Source organism: Diabrotica virgifera, chromosome 10, assembly GCF_917563875.1.
Source record: "Diabrotica virgifera virgifera chromosome 10, PGI_DIABVI_V3a".
Lineage (NCBI taxonomy): Eukaryota > Metazoa > Arthropoda > Insecta > Coleoptera > Chrysomelidae > Diabrotica > Diabrotica virgifera.
This window is the reverse complement of record NC_065452.1, coordinates 22244258-22264215: the sequence shown is the minus strand read 5'-3', so window position 1 is coordinate 22264215 and position 19958 is coordinate 22244258. Positions and strand designations below refer to the sequence as shown.

The 19958-nt window shown below is 32.6% G+C and overlaps 1 protein-coding gene across 1 annotated transcript in view; it reads left to right on the top strand.

Moving 5' to 3' along the window:
* The first annotated feature begins 2751 nt into the window (after positions 1 to 2751).
* Positions 2752 to 19958, top strand: part of LOC114336425 (membrane-associated tyrosine- and threonine-specific cdc2-inhibitory kinase-like) — a 38433-nt gene continuing 21226 nt past the window's right edge. The window contains exons 1-3 of the mRNA XM_028286789.2: positions 2752 to 2787; positions 7114 to 7198; positions 15780 to 16273. Of these exons, the coding sequence (XP_028142590.1) occupies positions 2752 to 2787; positions 7114 to 7198; positions 15780 to 16273 (615 nt within the window). The remainder of the gene's footprint in view (positions 2788 to 7113; positions 7199 to 15779; positions 16274 to 19958) is intronic.

Genomic DNA, 19958 nt, shown 5'->3' with positions numbered 1-19958 from the left:
TGAAGAGAAAAAAAAATATGGTAACCTATTTTTTTTTGAAAATAAGTGCATGTATGTACATAACATGTATATATAAAAAGAGATACTAGTTTAATATTACATAAGTTGTGGATGACCACTCAGCATTGTCTATGAACATTGATTATTGAACTTTTCGATTTTCTCTCTGCATTCTTCTATCAAAATATCATATTGGTGCAAAATATAATTGTGATCCTATCTTTAGCAGCCTTGCCTCCAATGCACCTTTCTCTTTTCAGGGTATAAGTTTTCTTGGGTAATGCTCTAAACTCTAAAAAATAATCCCGTCTCATCTGCGTTAATAATAGGTTTTTTCCAACACGCTGTGTTGTTGTTTTGTTTCTGCGCAGTAAACAAAATAACCCATGGAACGCACGATATACAGACACAGAATGCATGGAACGTATTATTTTATAGTGACGTGATCGTTACATGATGGTTCTTCGTTGTGTTGGAACAAACCTCAACGCTTAGTTCCCTTGCAACTTCTAATGCCTTTTCTTGAATAATTTTACCAGAAACAGGAATACTTTTAGACCGCACTTTACAAAACCAATCGAAAACAATTATTTATAGGTCTAATACAGTACCATCGGTTTTCAAAAATTTTCTTTTCGATAGCAGGTTTCCCTTCTCAGAAAACTGATTGATTAAATCACTTTTATGTTTCAAAATTTTACTGGCTTGAGGTTTTCCAATTCCAAATTTTTCAGCTAACTGTCTAACACGTAACTAATGCTTTTCTCCATAATGAATCACATCGACTTTTTTTTAATCTTAAAGAGATCTAATAGACACAAAATTTATTATGAAATTTAATTAATGCGAAAATAATTTTTTTAAGGAAATACTCATAAAAATACAACGACATCTATTGGATATGCTTAATCAGACATTCCGGTTAAAATTCTTAAATCCCTGTTCCAGTCAAAACACAATTAACAATTTCCTTTTTGTTTTAAAAATCGTCCGTATAGACGAGGTGTCCGGCGAAGAGAGGTGTCCGTTAAGAGAGAGTTTACTGTATTTGTTGTGAGCGATCCCATTGTTCGTTTACTATTGTTCCAAGATAGGTATACTGTTTTAGGCCGATGCCACATTATGCGTTTTGACCGGATGCGTTTCCGACGCATCCGGTGAAAACGCATAGTGTGACAGGTCGGTCCGGTTGCGTTGGAAGCGGATGCGTTTTGAGTCATCGGTACGCGCTTACTACCTGCACCAGACTAAACGCATAGTGTGACAGGTCGGTCCGGTTGCGTTGGAAACGGATGCGTTTTCACCGCATCCGTTCAAAACGCATAATGTGGCATCGGCCTTACTCGGTCCACTGGTGTATTCTTGATAAGCAGTTGGACGTCTCTAATTTTATTTTTGATGATGACCATAAATTTAGTTTTTGATTTGTTTACTTGTACTTGTAGTCCAAATCTTTCACTTGCTTCATTTACTTTGTTTATTAGTTGCTGTAAACTGTTTAAACTGTCTGCAAAAATTACGGTATCGTCTGCATAGCGGATGTTGTTTAGGCGTTCTCCATTTAGGAGTATTCCATGTTCGCAATTTTCCAAGGCTTCACTAAATATTTCCTCTGAATATAGGTTAAATAATATAGGTGAAAGTATACATCCTTGTCTAACGCCTAGTAGAATCTGGATCGCTTCCGTTGGTTCATCTCCAAGATTTGTTTTTATTGTAGCTGATTGGTTCCAGTATAAATTTTGTATTATACGCCGGTCTTTATAATCCATTTGGGCTTTTGTTAGAACATCCATCATTTTTCGGTGTCGCACTGTATCAAATGCTTTTTGGTAGTCCACAAAGCAGGTGTAAATATTGCAAGTCATATCTCTGCATCTTTGAAATAATACCTGTAGACTAAACAGTGCATCTCTTGTACATACGCCTTTCATGAATCCAAACTGTGTGTTTTGTATTCTCTTATCGCATAGCTTGCATATTCTACAATGTATAATTTTAAGAAAAAGTTTTAATGTATGCTTCATTAGTCTTATTATCCTATATTCTCCGCACTATTTTGCTCCCCGGTTCTTTGGTAACCTAATACATTCAGAGACTAGCCAATCTTTTGGGATATTGCCCGTGTCATTGATATGATTGAAGATTTTACATAGTAGGTATTCTTAAAGGTTCATCATCAAGAAGCTTAAGAAATTCAGATTGTACTCCGTCTGGTCCTGAAGCTCTCCCTTCTTTTAGTGATATTATGACTGCTCTTATTTCTGCCACTAGTATAGGTGGTCCTGTTTCCGTAGGTATTGGGAACTGGTTGTCCCTCTTATTAAAAAATAAATTTCGTATGTAATTTTTCCAGGTATAATCGATACTCTCTTTGTCCACGATTATCTCTCCATTGTCCATTTGTTGGTACCAAAAATAATAAAAATAACTGTAGGTGGTACATCACTCAAAAAGGTTGAGAACCGCTGGTCTAGGTGGTAGTTTGTAAAATTTGCTTAGCACGATTAAGTCATGCTCAGCTGCAAAGATACTTATTGTTTCTCCGCGTTGATTTCTCTCTCCTAATCCACGTGAGCCAATATGTTGCCCTTCTTTTCTGTTACCTATTTTCACATTGAAGTCTCCCATGACTATAAGGAATTCGTGTCTCGGTATATCTCTCTTATAAGGTTGTTTCTTAAACTACTTTGACTAAAATTTTCTATTAATTTTTCAGATCGTACAAAATTCATCGATAATCAATCGACAATGGCAGAAAGTTTAGAAAATGTGCCGAAAATCGAGGTAAGTAACTAATATACATATTTAAAAATTAAGTGTTTCTTTTTATTTTACGGGAGGTACTATTACACCAGCCTATCACGAAAAAGCCTATATATTTGAAACTTCTAAACGAAATATGAGGGGTCATCATCATCATCATCATCCAACCTCAAAAGTCCACTGCTGAACATAGGCCTCCTCCTCTTGTTTTCGACATCTCTCACTTTTGTTTTGTTACGGATCCATTCGTTTCTTTTCCTGTCTGATAGTTTAATGTTCAGCTTTTGTCTTTCCATGGATCTTTCTGTCTTTGCTATTTTTCCATATTTTCCTTTGTAATGTAAAGGCATACATTGATTGAAGACTCTTGTTTTTAGTTAATGCGGGTATTTCGCCTAGAAAATACCCGCAATAACTCATTAAATGTCATAATTCTAAGTAGACCAGGCAGTATCGTCGCCCCCGCTAGCGAAATTATTCCGATTCGATCTTTTTGCACAAACTTACTCAAAAAGAAGACCTTATAACATATCCATAGGGTGCCGGGTGGTGCCGTAGTCGAAAAATTGTTTAAACAATTTTTCTTAAACAAATTCACAAAAATAATTTTTTCATTTCGAACAATATTTTTTCAGATAATTTGGGTCATTTTGAGCAAAAAAGGTCTCTTGTCATTTTTCTCTAAAATTGTTTGTTGTCGAGTTATCTCCGATTAAAAATTTGAAAAATGCGAAAATAGCCATTTTCAAGTCTTAATAACTCGATTAAAAATTATTATTATGAAATTCAAGAAGTGATCAAATCAAGTTTCAAACCACTTCTTCAAGGTCCTGAAGAGATTTTTGTCATTATTTTATTACAAAGCTGCTGTTTTTAATTATTAACAATTAGCGCTATAGTCCAACTGTATCGCCGCCCCCGTTAGCGAAACTATTTCGATTAGATTTTTTTGCACAAACTTAATCAAAAAGAGGTCCTTATAACACATCTACAGGGTGCCGGGCGGTGTCGTGGTCGAAAAATTGTTTAAACAATGTTTTTTAAACAAATTCACAAAAATTATTTTTTCATTGCGACCAATTTTTTTAGATAATTTGGATTATTCTGAGCAAAAAAGGTCTCTTGTGATTTTTCTCTAAAATTGATTGTTGTCGAGTTATATGCCCATTTTCGCATTTTTCAAATTTTAAATCGCGTATAACTCGACAACAATCAATTTTAGAGAAAAATCACAAGAGACTTTTTTTGCTCAGAATGTCCCAAATTATCTTAAATATTATCTTAAATATAATTAAAATTTGTTCGAAGTGAAAAAATTTTTATGAATTTATTTAAAAAAATTGTTTAAACAATTTTTCGACCACGACACCGCCCGGCACCCTGTAGATGTGTTATAAGGACCTCTTTTTGAGTAAGTTTGTGCAAAAAAAATCGAATCGGAATAATTTCACTAACGGGGGCGACAACAGAACCTGGACTATAGTGCTAATTGTTAATAATTAAAAATAACAGCTTTGTAATAAAATAATGACAAAAATCTCTTCAGGACCTTAAAGAAGGGATTTGAAACTTGATTTGATTACTTTTTGAATTTTATAATAATAATTTTTAATTAAGTTATTAAGCCATGAAAATGGCCATTTTCGCATTTTTCAAATTTTTAATCGCATATAACTCGACAACGAATTAATTTTAGAGAAAAATGACAAGACCCCTTTGACAAAGAAGAAAAATGACAAGTTATCTAAAAAAAATTGTGAAATGAAAAAATTATTTTCGTGAATTGGTTTAAAAAAATTGTTTAAACAATTTTTCGACCACGGCACCGCCCGGCACTCTGTGGATATGTTATAAGGACCTCTTCTTGAGTAAGTTTGTGCAAAAAAATCGAATCGGAATAATTTCGCTAGCGGGGGCGACAATACTGCCCGGTCTAAAGTAGTTATATTACATGTCGGTATGCAAAAAACAAAGTTATTAGTATTTATAAATTATTTCAAAAATAACAGTCTTTTGCAATTACTTCGGTTAATAATTGTGTGTTTTTTATTTTTTAAATTTTCAAAAGTAAAGAACTTTTTATGATCCACAAGTTTTATTTGAACCATTTTTCTGTAAAATGGTTCAATTAAAATTTAAAAACAAACAAAGAAAAATGAGCTGTATATGTCTTTAAGAATTGTTTATCAACTACCCCTCATATAGCTTTTAGAACCTTCAAATATCCGTATAAGATTCTTACGTGAAATCAATGATTTTTCCCAGATAGACTGGAGTCGTTGAAAATTTTTTCAATTGAGGTAAGATATCTATATTAAAATCACAATAAAGATGCACTAGAAATAAACAAACCAAGACACGTTGAAGTTTACGAGGAGCACTCCCGAATCATGATTTACAATGTATCAACTTTGTAAATCATGATTTAGGATTTACAATGTATATCCATTGTAAATCATGATTTAGGAGTGCTCCTCACAACATTCAAGTGCCTTGGTTTGTTGATATCTATACTAAATTTACAATCAAGATGCAGTAGAAATAAACAAACCAAGACACGTTAAGTGCTACTAGGAGCATTGGAAATCATGATTTGCGATTTACAATGTATATACATGGTGTTTGGTAAAGAATGGGCTTTAGGTTAACCGTAAATTCCGGAAGTTAAAATAGGTGGATTTAAGCTAACTTACCTTAGTACGAAAGTTAATAATAACCGAAATACAGGGTGTCAAAGTTAAACTTTTATTTTATATATTTTTGAATATTTCCTGACAGGCATGGAACAACAACACGAAATTTGGTACGTGGTGCTGGTACTGTACACCCTACTAAATTATGTTAAACAATCGTTTCTGGCTACTAACAGAGGCGTACGACAGGGGAACGTGAATGGTTGACCCTTCCCAAATTCTACGCCACTGGCGGAATTTCTATTTTAGTGAAATTTTTGGATTCTCCAATACTTTCTATGTAAATAATAACTCCTCATTCATAACGATAAAACGATTAGTTTTAGAGATATTTAAAGCTAAAAACGAAGGATCACAATACATTAATCAAAATAACTGTGCCTTTTCATTTTTAACTTCAAATATCTCGAAAACTAATGACTTTATCGTTACAAATGAAGAGTATGTATATTAATTGCATAGAAAGTATTGGAGAATATAAAAATTATGCTAAAATAGCAGTTACGTCAGTGGCGTAGAATTTGGGAAGGTCAACCCTTCACTTTCCCCTGTCGTACGCCTCTGGTATTAACCAGAAACGATTATTTAACATAATTTAGTAGGGTCTAGAGTACCTACACTTTCTCCCAAGTATCATAAGGATATGTCAAATAGTTTTAATGTACCGGGCACAAATAATTCTTAAAGTTTTAAATAAAAAATAAATTATTTAAAAAAAATAATACTTTCAAACAATTTGACATATCCGTGTTATACTTGCCAGAAAGTGTAGGTACTGTACACCCTACTAAATTATGTTAAATAATCGTTTCTGGTTAATACCAGAGGCGTACTACAGGGGAAAGTAAAGGGTTGACCCTTCCCAAATTCTACCCCACTGACGTAACTGCTATTTTAGCATCATTTTTAGATTCTCCAATACTTTCTATGCAATTAATATACTTTTAATTCGTAACGATAAAGTCATTAGTTTTCAAGATATTTGAAGTTAAAAATGAAAAGGCACAGTTATTTTGATTAATGTATTATGCTCCTTCGTATTTAGCTTCAAATATCTGGAAAACTAATCGCTTTATCGTTACGAATGAAGAGTATGTTATTTACATAGAAAGTATTGGAAACTCCAAAAATTGCACTAAAATATAAATTCCGTCAGTGGCGTAGAATTTGGGAAGGGCCAAGCATTCACGTTCCCCCGTCGTACGCCTCTGGTATTAGGCAGAAACGTTTGTTTAACATAATTTAGTAGGGTGTACAGTACCAGCACCACGTACCAAATTTCGTGTTGTTGTTCTATGCCTGTCAGGAAATATTCAAAAATAAATAAAATAAAAGTTTAACTTTGACACCCTGTATTTCGGTTATTATCAACTTTCGTACTAAGGTGATTTAGCTTAAATTCACCTATTTTAACTTCAGGAATTTACAGTTAACCTATGGCCCATTCTTTACCAAACACCCTGTATATTATAAATTATGATCCTGGAGTGCTCCAAGTAGCATTTAACGTGTCTTGCTTTGTTTATTTCTACTGCATCTTGATTGTAAATTTAGTATAGTGCATGTTTATTGTGATTTTAGTATAGCTAAAAACAATTTTATATTTTGCATGTTTTTGAAAATTACAAAATCTATTGTTATTGTTGGATTTTAGCATCCTCTCTGCGATGACATAGCACATCTTGGTGTTGCTCCGGAACAAGAAGGAAAAGCAAAGGCGGCTTTTGTTGATGTACCCGGTAAGTTCCTATATTTTGATTCAGATATTGTACTGTTATTAATTTTTGGATATAAATCTCATTTACTTATACCCAAAAAACTTACTTTTAAAAATCGAAAAATTACTGCCCACTATTTTTCAACTAGAATATCTGGGGGAAGTCTATAGAAAAGGCGTACCATCTCGTGTGTATAGAAATTTTTACTGTGTCATAGTTTTTATTAATATACGGGGGTTGGGATCCTGAAACTGAAATAAAGAGCAGAGTAGAACAAGCCAGAAATGCTTTTTTGTGGCTTCGAAAATTTCTGACTGATCGCAAGTTGGATTTCAACCTGAGATACAAGATGCTAAAGGCTAAAGTGTTACATTTGGTCTGTTCTCTTGTACGGAATGGAAACAGCAGTGGCGTAACAAACTCCGTCGGAGCCCCTCGCATAACTGGAAATGGGGTCCCTTTTAAAAATTACTAAATGCGACTTCTGTAACAAAATCATGTGTTATAGCCCAGTAAATGAACGTGAAATATGGCGATACTGTGTAATTTTTAGTGTCACCATCGAAATGATCAAGTCAATACTTTTCGTCTTATTTGCAAGTGAAAATGTTTACTGTTCAACAAAAAACCACGTTTTCAGGCGGTTTTTCGTAAATAACCCAAAAGTAAGTATTTGATCGAAAAAAACATTCTTCCTAAAAATGTAGCCAATAAAAAAATTAAGTCTATCGACCCAGTAAAAGCAACCTCATGAAAAATTATTTTTCTTGTTCGTCAAATTTCAAATCAAAAATTTTTATGTGAAATAAGCAAAAATTGAAGCACTTTTCGAGGAAAACTCATTAAATCTTTTTTTAAAGTGTTTTTTTATTTTTATTTTTCTATAAAATTTTCTAACATCAAAACTAACCGAGTTACGCTTAAAATAAAGTTAACCCCTTTTTTGTTAAAAAAAAATCGTGAAAATCTCCCCCTCTTTAGCACCCTAAATGACACTATTCATTACCGGCTTACAAATTACTTAACTTTTTTTTATATGACCTGTAAGTTTCACTGGTTCAAAGTGCTTATTTTTCAAATGGTTCTAGATGAAAGGGCTTGAACGAGTCACTAATCACGAGTGTATGCAAATTTTGAACAGCTATATCTTAACCAATTTTTGTCTTAGAGAAAAACAAAATAAAACCAAATATTTATAAAAGCAAAACCTACATTTCTTTACTTTTTGAGATTTTTCGTTTGACTACCTAATACTTTTTACGTTATTTTGGAAAAAGGGGATGTTTCCCAAATAAAAAAACTATTTACTACAATACCAATTTTTTTTTAAAAATAAGAACTCTGAACCGGTCAAACTTACAGATCATAATATAAACAATAGGTACATACAGTGAGGACGTTTGAGTTGGAATAAATTCATTATCTCGAGAAGGGGCAAATTTGGAGAGAAATCCTGAGACAGGTTGATTTTTATTTTTAAATTATGACTTTTTGGCATGTACATATATCATACTAGTGACGTCATCCATCTGGGCGTGATGACGTAATCGATGATTTTTTTAAATGAGAGTAGGGGTCGTGTGATAGCTCATTTAAAAGACGTTAACGTAATTATTTATACAGGGTGTCCAAAAAAATTTTTTTAAATTAAATTAATTGAGACAAAAAGAAGATTATATATAATTCATTTATTTCAGAATACATTCGAGTGCTGTCAGAAAACAGAAAGAAATATTTATTTGACAAATAAACATTGCTTTTCGCTTAAATTCAATGTTAAAACTGGCACCCACTTGTCTCTTGACAGTTTGAACATTGAATTTAAGCGAAAAGCAATGCTTATTTGAGAAATAAACGTTATTACCTGTATTCTTGACAGCAGTAAAATGTATTCTGAATTAAATAAATTGCTTACATTCTTCTTTTTGTGTAAATTAATTTAATAAAAAATATTTTTGTACACCCTGTATAAATAAGTATGTTAGTGTTTATATTACTGAATAGAGAATTAAATAACCTTTCGAATGAGCTATCACACAACCCCTACTCTCATTTAAAAAAATCATGGATTACGTAATCACGCCCAGATGGATGACGTCACTAGTATAATATATATGCCAAAAAGTCATAATTTAAAAATGAAAATCGACCTGTCTCAGGATTTCTCACCAAATTCTCCCATTCACGAGATAATGAATTTATTCCAACTCAAACGTCCTCACTGTATAAAGTAAATGGTAAAGCGCTAACGATTAATTTTATTTGAGGTGCTAAATAGGGGGATATTTTCACAATTTTTTATCAAAAAAAGGGGCCAACTTTATTTTGAGCGTAACTAGCTTAGTTTTGATGCTACAAACTTTTATAAAAAATAAAAATAAAGCTTTTTTTAAAGCATTTAAAAAGTTTTAATGAGTTTTCCCCGAAAAGTTTTTCATGTTTTGGTTATTTCACGTTGAAATATTCAATTTGGAATTGGATAAATATGAACAAAATCCACAAGAAAAAGAATTTTCCCGTAGTTGGCTGTATACCATCAATCACAAAAATTGGAAAACATCCTTTGTAAAAGGTATAAAATTTTATTAAGATCCCTTTAAGGGCTACATCACAGAACGTTTTCGATCTTATTAAAAATGATCATCGGTGTTTTATTAGACAGGTTGAATGCCAGCTGAGCCACCAAATAAATACTAGAGTGAAAAGTGAAAACCCTTTAAATGTTATGTAGTTGCATTAAAGGTGCATACTTGTTTAAAACTCCATAATATGGATATAAATAAAAAATAATAATGCCCTTAGGTAAAGTATGGACCTTCCCAACACGTGGGATGTAAATTGAGTTGGTTACATTACGACAATTTAATGGCAACTCTGGCACCCCGAAAATGATTGGCATCCCAGGGGAAAAGCGTAAGTTGGCACCATATCACGTTTGTTTCTTGGGGTATTCTCTAATTTTCGTGAAAATCGAAGGTAATAGTTGATTTTTACCTTTAGTGACTGCACTATACAAAATAAATTGCAATTCAATAATCGAAATGCATGTATTTTGCAAGCTCATAAATTAGTAAAAGATATGTCGCCAAATAATTATTTTTATTCATTTTGAGTATAATTTTCTCTTAAGCCGGGAAGATGCCGAGGTTTTCTTGTGAAGGGGTTAGCTCAATAATCGAAATGTGTGTAATTATACATAGAATTTATACTTTATATGAATTATATCCGAAATACGATATATATTAATTTTTAGCAACAATTTTTGCTTGAATTAAATCAATTAGGGGGGTTGTTTGGGGGGTTAAGAGGATTAGCTCAAAAATCGAAAATATCTTTATTTTCAACTAGTTGGGGGGAGGGGGCTGAGTCAGCTCAGTGTAACGAGCCAATATATTAAATTCCTGTCCAGTGTACACGCATACATAATATTAAGAGAAAAATAAATATATAGAATATAGAAAGTGAATTAATGATGTAGCAAAGTTGAGATTTTGGGGTCGACCCAAAGAAGAAGAATTAAGAGGTAGCCGGTTTTGTCAACCTACTCTGTTTTGTCCAACTCTCCCCTAGATAATTTTACAAGTATCTTTTTATTCTTTTTTCATAACGCCGCGCCGGTTCGAAAGAAGAATGATGTAACTGAAAATTTCGTAAATTCCTGTTTATTGCATAATTATTATCTTCTAAAATACTGTGTACAGATGATACAAAAGCGACATAACTGTAACTATGTGCTGAACCACTACAGGGTAGTTGCGTCGTTATTGAAATACGCACCATTTTAGACCCTGTTTCAGATGAATAATGTCGCAACTGTAAATAGGGTTGAAAATGAGGGGACTAAATTAAGATAATGAAATTCGGACCAATAGGGATGAAAATAAAAGCCATCGCTGTAAGAAAAAACGGCATACTAAATATTTAAAAATAGTTTTTTTGTACAGAAAAATTTTAAGATCAAGAATGGGGGGATTAAATTAAAATATTGAAATTCGAACCAATATAGACTAGGCTGTATCGTCGCCAATGTCAGGTAAATTATTCCGATTCTTTTTTTTGCACAAACTTACTCAAAAAGAGGGATAACAAATGTGGATAACAAATCCACAGGGTGCCGGAAGGTGCCGCGATCGGAAAATTGTTTAAACAATTTTTTTTAAACAAATTCAAAATATCAGTTTTTCTACTTCGTGCAATTTTTTTAGATTCTTTGGATCATTATGAGCAAAAAAGGTCTCTTGTAATTTTTCTCTAAAATTAATTATTGTCGAGTTATACCCGATTTAAAATTTGAAAAACGCGAAAATGGCCATTTTGAAGGCTTAATAACTCGGTTAAAAATTATTATTATGAAAGTCAGAAAGTGACTAAATCAAAGTTAAAGCTGATCCTGAAGAAATTTGTGTCATTAATTTATTACTAAGCTCTGTTATTTTTATTTATTAACAATAAGCGCTAACAGCGTATTGAGGCGGCCGTCAATGTGAGTGCGAATAAGATGCACCATTCGACTGCCGGAATGGTGCATCTCTTTCGCACTCACATTGACGACCGCCTCAATACGCTTTAGCGCTCATCGATGATAATTAGAAATAATAGCGTAGTAACAAATTAATGACACAAATTTCTTCAGGATCATGTAGGGAGAGCTTTAAACTTTTATTTAGTCACTTTCTGTCTTTCATAATAATAATAATTTTTAAACGAGTTATTAAGCCTTGAAAATGGCCATTTTCGGGTTTTTCAAATTTTAAATCGCGTATAACTCGACAACAATTAATTTTAGAGAAAAATTACAAAAGACCTTTTTTGCTCATAATGACCCAAAGAATCTAAAAAAAAAATTGTACGAAGTGGAAAAGTTGATTTTTTGAATTTGTTTAAAAAATGTTTAAACAATTTTCCGACCGCGGCACTTCCCGGCACCCTGTGGATTTGTTATAAGGACCTCTTTTTGAGTAAGTTTGTGCAAAAAAACGAATCGGAATAATTTACCTAACGGGGGCGACGATAAAGCCTGGTCTAATAGAGAAGAAACTAAAAGCCATCATTGTAAGAATAAACGCCATACCGATGCTTCTGGACGATTACTTCTCATTTAATCCCTATTTAAAATATTTAACAATCTTGCTCTCATGCAGTGGCGGCCGATCAGGGTCGGCAGTGCCGACCCACACATTTATAGATATAGATTTTTTTAATATTTAATTTAATCAGAGTTGATGTCATTTGTATCTGTGAAATAAAAAAATCTGTCAGATAATACAGACTGAATTTTTTTCATTGTTTTTAAAAGGATTCGGTTAATCTGAGCGTTAAGTGATCCCTGCGCATAAGAGACTTTTCAAAAAATTAATGATCCGAGCCATTCATCTGACTGTTTTCGGCAAGCCGACCCCAGCTCATCTCGAGCTTGACGATTTACACGTAAAACTTAAATCTGCCGATATTTCTTTTGAAAGCATCGGAAGAAATTGTAAAAAATAATCACGCCGTTTTACGTCGTTTAATTGATATTGTAATTTATTTAAGTTGTCAGGAATTATCATTTATGGGACATGATAAATCGGAGCATTCGTTAAATCAAAGCAGTTATAGAGAACTAATAAAATTGTTTAAGAAATACGATTTGAAATTTTCCAATTTTTTTCTGATTCGAAGATATTTAGCGGCGTGTCTAAAACAGTACAGAATGAACTAATATAATCAATTAGTTACATTTTGAATAACGTTATTGAATTTGAGATTCTGAAAACCATTTGCTTTTCGCTAGAAGTAAATGAAATTTCTCAGTATCATGTCATTCATAACTATCAATTGTTGTTCGATAGACGTTACGTGGTAATATTTATGAGAGGATTTTAGGTTTTACAGACGTCAGTAAAAGCAATAAGGCAGAATATATTTTTGGTGTTTTAAAGGACAGATCAAATTAAAATTTTTGGATATCAAACATAAATTGGTAGGGCAAATTTACGACGGCGCTGCCGTGATGTCCGGTGAATTGAATGGTCTCCAGGCAAAAGTTAAAACTATTGCACCACAAGCTTTATTTACTCACTGTCATGCGCATAGAATGAATATAGTTTTGCAGGATACGTGTAATATTATCGTCTATATTAATGTAAGATCGTATTATATTAATGTAAGAATATCGTCTTTTCTTGCCATTTTAGCTCGCTTAAACGGACTACTGTTTTAGAACAATTTGTTTCGAAAAAAATGCAAACAGTTTGTCAGATGCGATATTTAAAATCTCGGTTAGTTTCCACTGTAGCAGATTTTCGTGAACAGCTTTTTGGAAGTTTTTTACTTTATTATTGAAGGCGACGATTTTGAAAGCGGTGATATCTCGATCCGTGAAGCAATCGGTTTGAGAACTTTATTAAATGATTACTCTTTTAATATTCTTTTAAATATTTTTAAGAAAGTGTTTGCCCAAACCCATTTGATATTCATTGTTGTTCAAAATCAGTTAATTGTCATTATTTATTCCAAAAATAAAATAAGAAAGCTGGTGCAAAATATCAGAGATTTTCGTAATGATAGAAGTTTCCAATATATACACGCAGTGATGTTTTGGATTCGCTTGATATTTTCGAACTACCCCAAAAAAGACAAAGGCATGATACATATCTCGAAAAAGAGTATATTTTGAAATTTTGGATACCTACTAATATATGCAAATAGATACTCGTTTTTCGAATTTTGAAGATTTGTAAATTTTTGACCTCTTTGATAATTCAAAATTTAAAAGTTACCTTCGCCAAAAAAATTCCAATATATTTATTTACAAGTTACTTAAAAATTATGCTGATCCAAATATTTTCGGAAAGTGAGGTAAGTTACAAATATGTATAATTTTATACAGGGTGAGGCAAATAAAGGGCCTATTAGAAATATCTCGAGAACTAAAGGCAACAGAATCATGAAAATTTTAATTAAGTGGTTTTGAAGAGTCATCTATTTAATGAAAATATTTCCATCTATTTGCTACTTCCGGTTATACCGGAAGTTGCTTATAACTTCGTTTTTTCGTATATTTTTACATTTTTGGATTCTCTTCGATGTCTGCTTTTTTAAAATATAAGGTTTTGTAATGTTATACAGGGTATTTTAAAAGATAATTACGTTTTTGTATTAATTTCGTAGCAATATTCACACCTTGTAGAAATGTAGTAGTTTGACATATAAAACTCTACTTACGTTCAAATGATTTTTAATATAGTCTACTATTGTTAAGAATCATTAGTATAGCTAAATTTTTATTTTTAGTATACAGGGTTGGTCGAAACTCGGAATGAGTATTTTCTGAGTTTTCTTAAATGGAACACCCTGTATTTTAGTATTGTAATGAAATTATATTTTATGGTACTTTTTTATTTCTTACGCATTCTCTATACCTAACTGCTTTAATTTGTGCTTAATTGTTAATCGCACCAACAATCTTAACTACGTAGGTATTTGGATAGCTAAACCATTATTGGTAATTTTAAGGATTAGTCTGGATTAATACGTATTTATTTCTGAAAAATTATTTGTAACTGAATTTTTTCACGGCCAACCTAATGAAATTTTACGTATTTTTTGTTGCAATTAGTGTTTCGTTTTAATCACCAATAACTCACAAATTAAAGCAATTAGGTATAGGGAATACTTATAAAATAAAAAAGTACCATGAAATATCATTTCATTACAGTACTAAAATACAGGGTGTTCCATTTAAGAAAACTCAGAAAATATTCATTCCGAGTTTCGACCAACCTTGTATACTAAAATTTCAAAATTAGCTATACTAATGATTCTTAACAATATTAGACTATAGTAAAAATCACTTGAACGTAAGTAGAGTTTTTAATGTCAAACTGTTACAATTCTACAGGGTGTGAATATTGCTACGAAATTAATAAAAAAACGTAAATATCTTTTAAAATACCCTGTATAATATTACAAAACCTCATATTTTAAGCAAGAAGATATTGAGGAGAATCCAAAAACGTAAAAATATACAAGGTGTCCCATTTAAAAAAACGAAGTTATAAGCAACTTCCGGTATAACCGGAAGTTGCAAAGAGATGAAAATATTTTCATTTAATAGATCATCCTTCAAAACCCCTACATTCCAATTTTCATGATTCTGTTGCCTTTAGTTCTCGAGATATTTCTAATAGGCCAGTTATCTGCCTCACCCTATATAGTAAGTAGGTACTGCAATTCACTACAACAAACTGTTAATAAATTCTCTTGTCTCAAAATAATCAAAACGTATTTTCGAAACACTATGACACAAGAGAGAATGTCAAGTAAACCAAACAAAAAAAAATCTGCTATGATGATTTAAGCCTTTAATTAGATGGTATACCTATATGAGGAGAAAAAAATCTTGCCGACCCTTTCTCTAAGGCCACGACCCGCCACTGCTCCCATGAGAAATTTGACTTTTTGCAGTTACGTCATTGTTATTCCGGACCGGCGAATAAGATATCTTGATTTAGCTGTAAGTTTTTTAAAGTTAAGTAAGTTTTAAAGTTTATAAAAGGCATGTTTACAATATGAAAATGCTTGCTGAGTTAAAATTAATTGAATATTTTATGGATTTTAGTGACGCTGGATCCCCACTATGATAGAGCGCTGGAAGAGCCATACCTTCTTCAAATATTTTCATCCTTAGAAATATTAGGGGAAGGGTATTTTGGAACGGTGTATAAAGCTCGACATAAATTTGATAATAAGACCTACGCTGTCAAAAAGTTGAAATCGGAGAAAATTTCTGACGCGGAAAAGTTGAAGGAAATTAGAAATTTCGAAAAAGTGGGGTGCCACCCCCACATCGTGAACTACATAATGGGATGGGAAGAAGGAGCCGAGATATACCTCATGATGCAGGTATCCCAGACGAGTCTGGCAAACTACATTAAAATAACTAATGATGTGCCAGAATTCGTCTTTTGGGACTGCATCCATGATGTATGTCTCGCGTCGATGTACATGGCAGAAAAACGTTTGGTGCATTATGACGTAAAGGATGACAACATCCTAATTCACAGAAAGCATTTCAAACTGGCCGATTTCGGCACAGTTGTCGAGATAAAAGAGGTAAGTCAAGACAATTTATTTTTGTATCCTTTACAGTGGCGGATCTAGAATTTTTGGGGGGGGATGATGGATCTTGAGGGTGATTTAATTACTTTTCTCTGATGCAAGGTCGCTTAGGGTCGATTTCTCATACCTGCGGTAATCTATGGTTCAGTTGAACCAGGTTCACCGGTGAACTTCGGTTTTGTTTGGAATTGCATTTCTCATTGCATGTTCATGTCAGTGCACGTTCTAAAGCATTCGAGAAATGCCAATAGATGGCAAAAGGAAAAAAACTGTCGCCATTTTGAACTACCTTTTTTACGCTGTTTTTGAATAAAGTTAAATTTAAGTATTTATAGTCAAATAGTCATTTTAATAATTATAAATAAATGTTATAAAAACAAAAATAATGTTATCTTTTATCGTTAGGCTTAATATAATAAAATAGATTATATTTATATTATGACAGCGTTTCGTGTTAATACAACGCATGCGTAATCCATGAAATCATCTGAACTAGGTTTAGAAATCTTTGAACGGCCGAATTCCAGCGTTCAAGCATCGTTCAAGTTTAGACTGCCATCGGTTGAACGTGAATTGAGAAAGACGATTTTGACTTTAAACTGACGTTCACTAAGGGCCAATTTCTCATATCGAGTTCAACTCCAGTTTAACCTGAACTTCTAGTAAACGTCAGCTTAAAGTCAAAATTGTCTTTCTCAATTCACGTTCAACCGATGGCAGTTTAAACTTGACCGATGCTTGAACGGTGGAATTCGGCCGTTCAAAGATTTCAGAACTCAGCTCAGATGATTCCATGGACTACGCATGCGTTGTATTAACACGAATATAAATATATCCTATTTTATTACATTAAGCCTAACGATAAACGATAACATTATTTTTGTTTTTATAATATTTATTTATAATTATTAAAATGACTATTTGACTATTAATAATTAAATTTAACTTTATTCAAAAACAGCATAAAAATGGTAGTTCAAAATGGCGACAGTTTTTTACCTTTTGCCATCTATTGGCATTTCTCGAAAGCTGTAGAACGAGCGCTGACTTGAACGCGCAATGAGAAATGCATTTCAAACAAAACCACAGATCACGGGTGAACCTGGTTCAACTGAACCATAGATTAACGCAGGTATGAGAAATCGACCCTAAAAGGTCAGATTAAACTGGATTTGAACTCGATACGAGAAATTGGCCCTTAGTCTTACTACCCCTAGGATAAGTGGGTTTTCAATTATTTTTTGGATGGGCCTAAATTTTTTTTTTGTTTGACAGCTCTCGGTTTTTTTTAGGATTATTGAATTGATATTTATTTTCGTTTGGGGAGGGTCATGACCCCGTGACCCCTCGCTCTGGATCCGCCACTGATCCTTTAACCAGCGCTCCCTTGCCTTAGATTTTATCTAACATATTTTATTTTTCTTGTATTACTTTTCTTTTCCGCGTTTGATGATATCCGGGAAGACCATGCCCCGCTAAATGTTGGTCTATTTTAGTCGCCCCACCATTAATTTACATCAATATTAACAAACAGCTGCTCAATGCGCAAAGCAATTTTTTATTTCAATTTACATGTCTCAACAAGGTGCACATCTATACTGAATACTTTCTGCCCGCCAGTCATCTCAACATTGGTGGTACGAAAATGTCGAAGATACATGGATGAGTGCGGTGTAGGTCGCGATCGTCGAGGTTTCAATTTGCGCCGGGCCTGAACCTAAGCGAGATACAACCTGCGTCGGCGAACTGCGTAGACAGTATTGCGCATCCTACTATCAGTTCATGCGTTCGCAGGTCTCGCTTGGGAACGTTTGTCATCAGCGCACAGTTTTCTTGGGTCTTGGGACGCGTGACTCACCGCCAGATGTTTATTTTTACATGTTTTTGTTTGCGAGATGGAGGTATTTGAAATGAATATGGATGGTACCTAAGTACAATTTATTATGATAAATAAAAATATTAGCATAGTCAACACCCCGAGTGAAAACTGCGTTGTCTTTGTCATTAAATTCTGATAACTTTTGGTAGAGCGGAGATACGAAATTAATAATCAAAGTTATGCCTTTACAAAATCACATTATTAGAAAAATAAGGTGAAAAATGATTCATGTTACTTAAAACCGTGATCGATAAAAATATCGTATTACCCTCAAATTCAACTTGTCGGCATATTACATTTTTGTTTTTTACATCATTTTTGTTTATGCTTAAAAATTAAAAACGAAATATGCAGATAGTGTTATTTTTTATGACCGATCAGTAGCGGAGGGATTATGAATTATGACCTGCAGTAATTGTAAATGATTGCGATTCTGCAGTAATTGTAAATGATTGTGATCCGAGCAGTAAATTGAGGAATATGAGTTATGTCCGAGCAGTAGGGGAGAGATTATTTTAAATATGTAGGGATCATGTGCAGAAATAAAATACTCAATGAAAGATATCTTTTTATGCACCCGCTTATGATCAAATTCGATGTTTTCGAAAGTCATACCGCTACGACTACTAGTAGTCCAGGGCCCATCTGTTTTGAGATGGACGTTGAGAGGTGACTCAAATTTTTTTGCAGAAATTGCTTGAAAATAACTCAAATAATAATTATTGAGTTATCCTCCATCTCAGAAAGGTCCGGAACATTGTTTAAAGAATCAAAATGTCAAAAAATGAAGGAAAAATTCGATTTTTCTCTTCGTTTTTTGATTATAACTTTAAAAGTACTCATTTTTGAGAAAAGATGTACAAACATAAAAGTTGCGTAATTAAATTTCATACAATATATAATTGGTTAAAAATTTAAAAAATAGTCACCCTTGTTGCAAAATAGCAATAATTGCGAAAAAACCATACAAAAACAAGTATTTGCATTTTACGTTTTTCAACCATTTTTGCTACACTTAGGACCTTCATATTTCACCCAAAAAAACTTTATGATACAGTTAAACAATACTGTAAATTTCATTAAGATCGGTTTAAAAGATTTTGCAAAATCAATTTTGCAATCCAGCTTTCGCAAAAAAAAATCATTTTTTCAGAATGTTACAGGACTGAAAATAAAGCAGATAGCACGTTGAAATTTTTATTGCGTATAGAAGTGTACTGTACCTTTTATTTGCAATTTGCAAAATTAAAATCGATTAACTACCACAGCGTCAGGATTTTTTTTAAATTAACATTAAATATTGGTGCTAGGCGCTGGACAGCGGTGTTTGATTCACACAAGTTGATTTCCACCAAAATTTCTTCCAATCTTTATCTAATATATTATTTTCTTACTCTATATTTTGTTGTATTTTAATATTTTAATTCCACAAAAATCAAACTAATTTTATTATTGTTTGTGAAATATTGTTTAAACGATTGCATATGTTTAAAAATAATAAACTTTTATTCTCTAAATTAAAATAAATGAACAAAGAAAGTTTTTGCTAAAAAAAGTGTTATTTGAAAGGATAGAGTATGTGTTTTTATTTTGCAATAAACAAATTTATTTATTTATATCGAAATGTAATAAAAATTAAAATGTATCAATCATTATCAAAGGTCATTGGAATGCCCAATCAGAGCAAACTATCCGCTGTCCTGCGCGCAGCACCAATAATTATTGTTTATTTAAAAAAATTCCTGACGCCGTGGTACTTAATCGATTTTAATTTTGAAAATTGCAAATGAAAGGTACAGT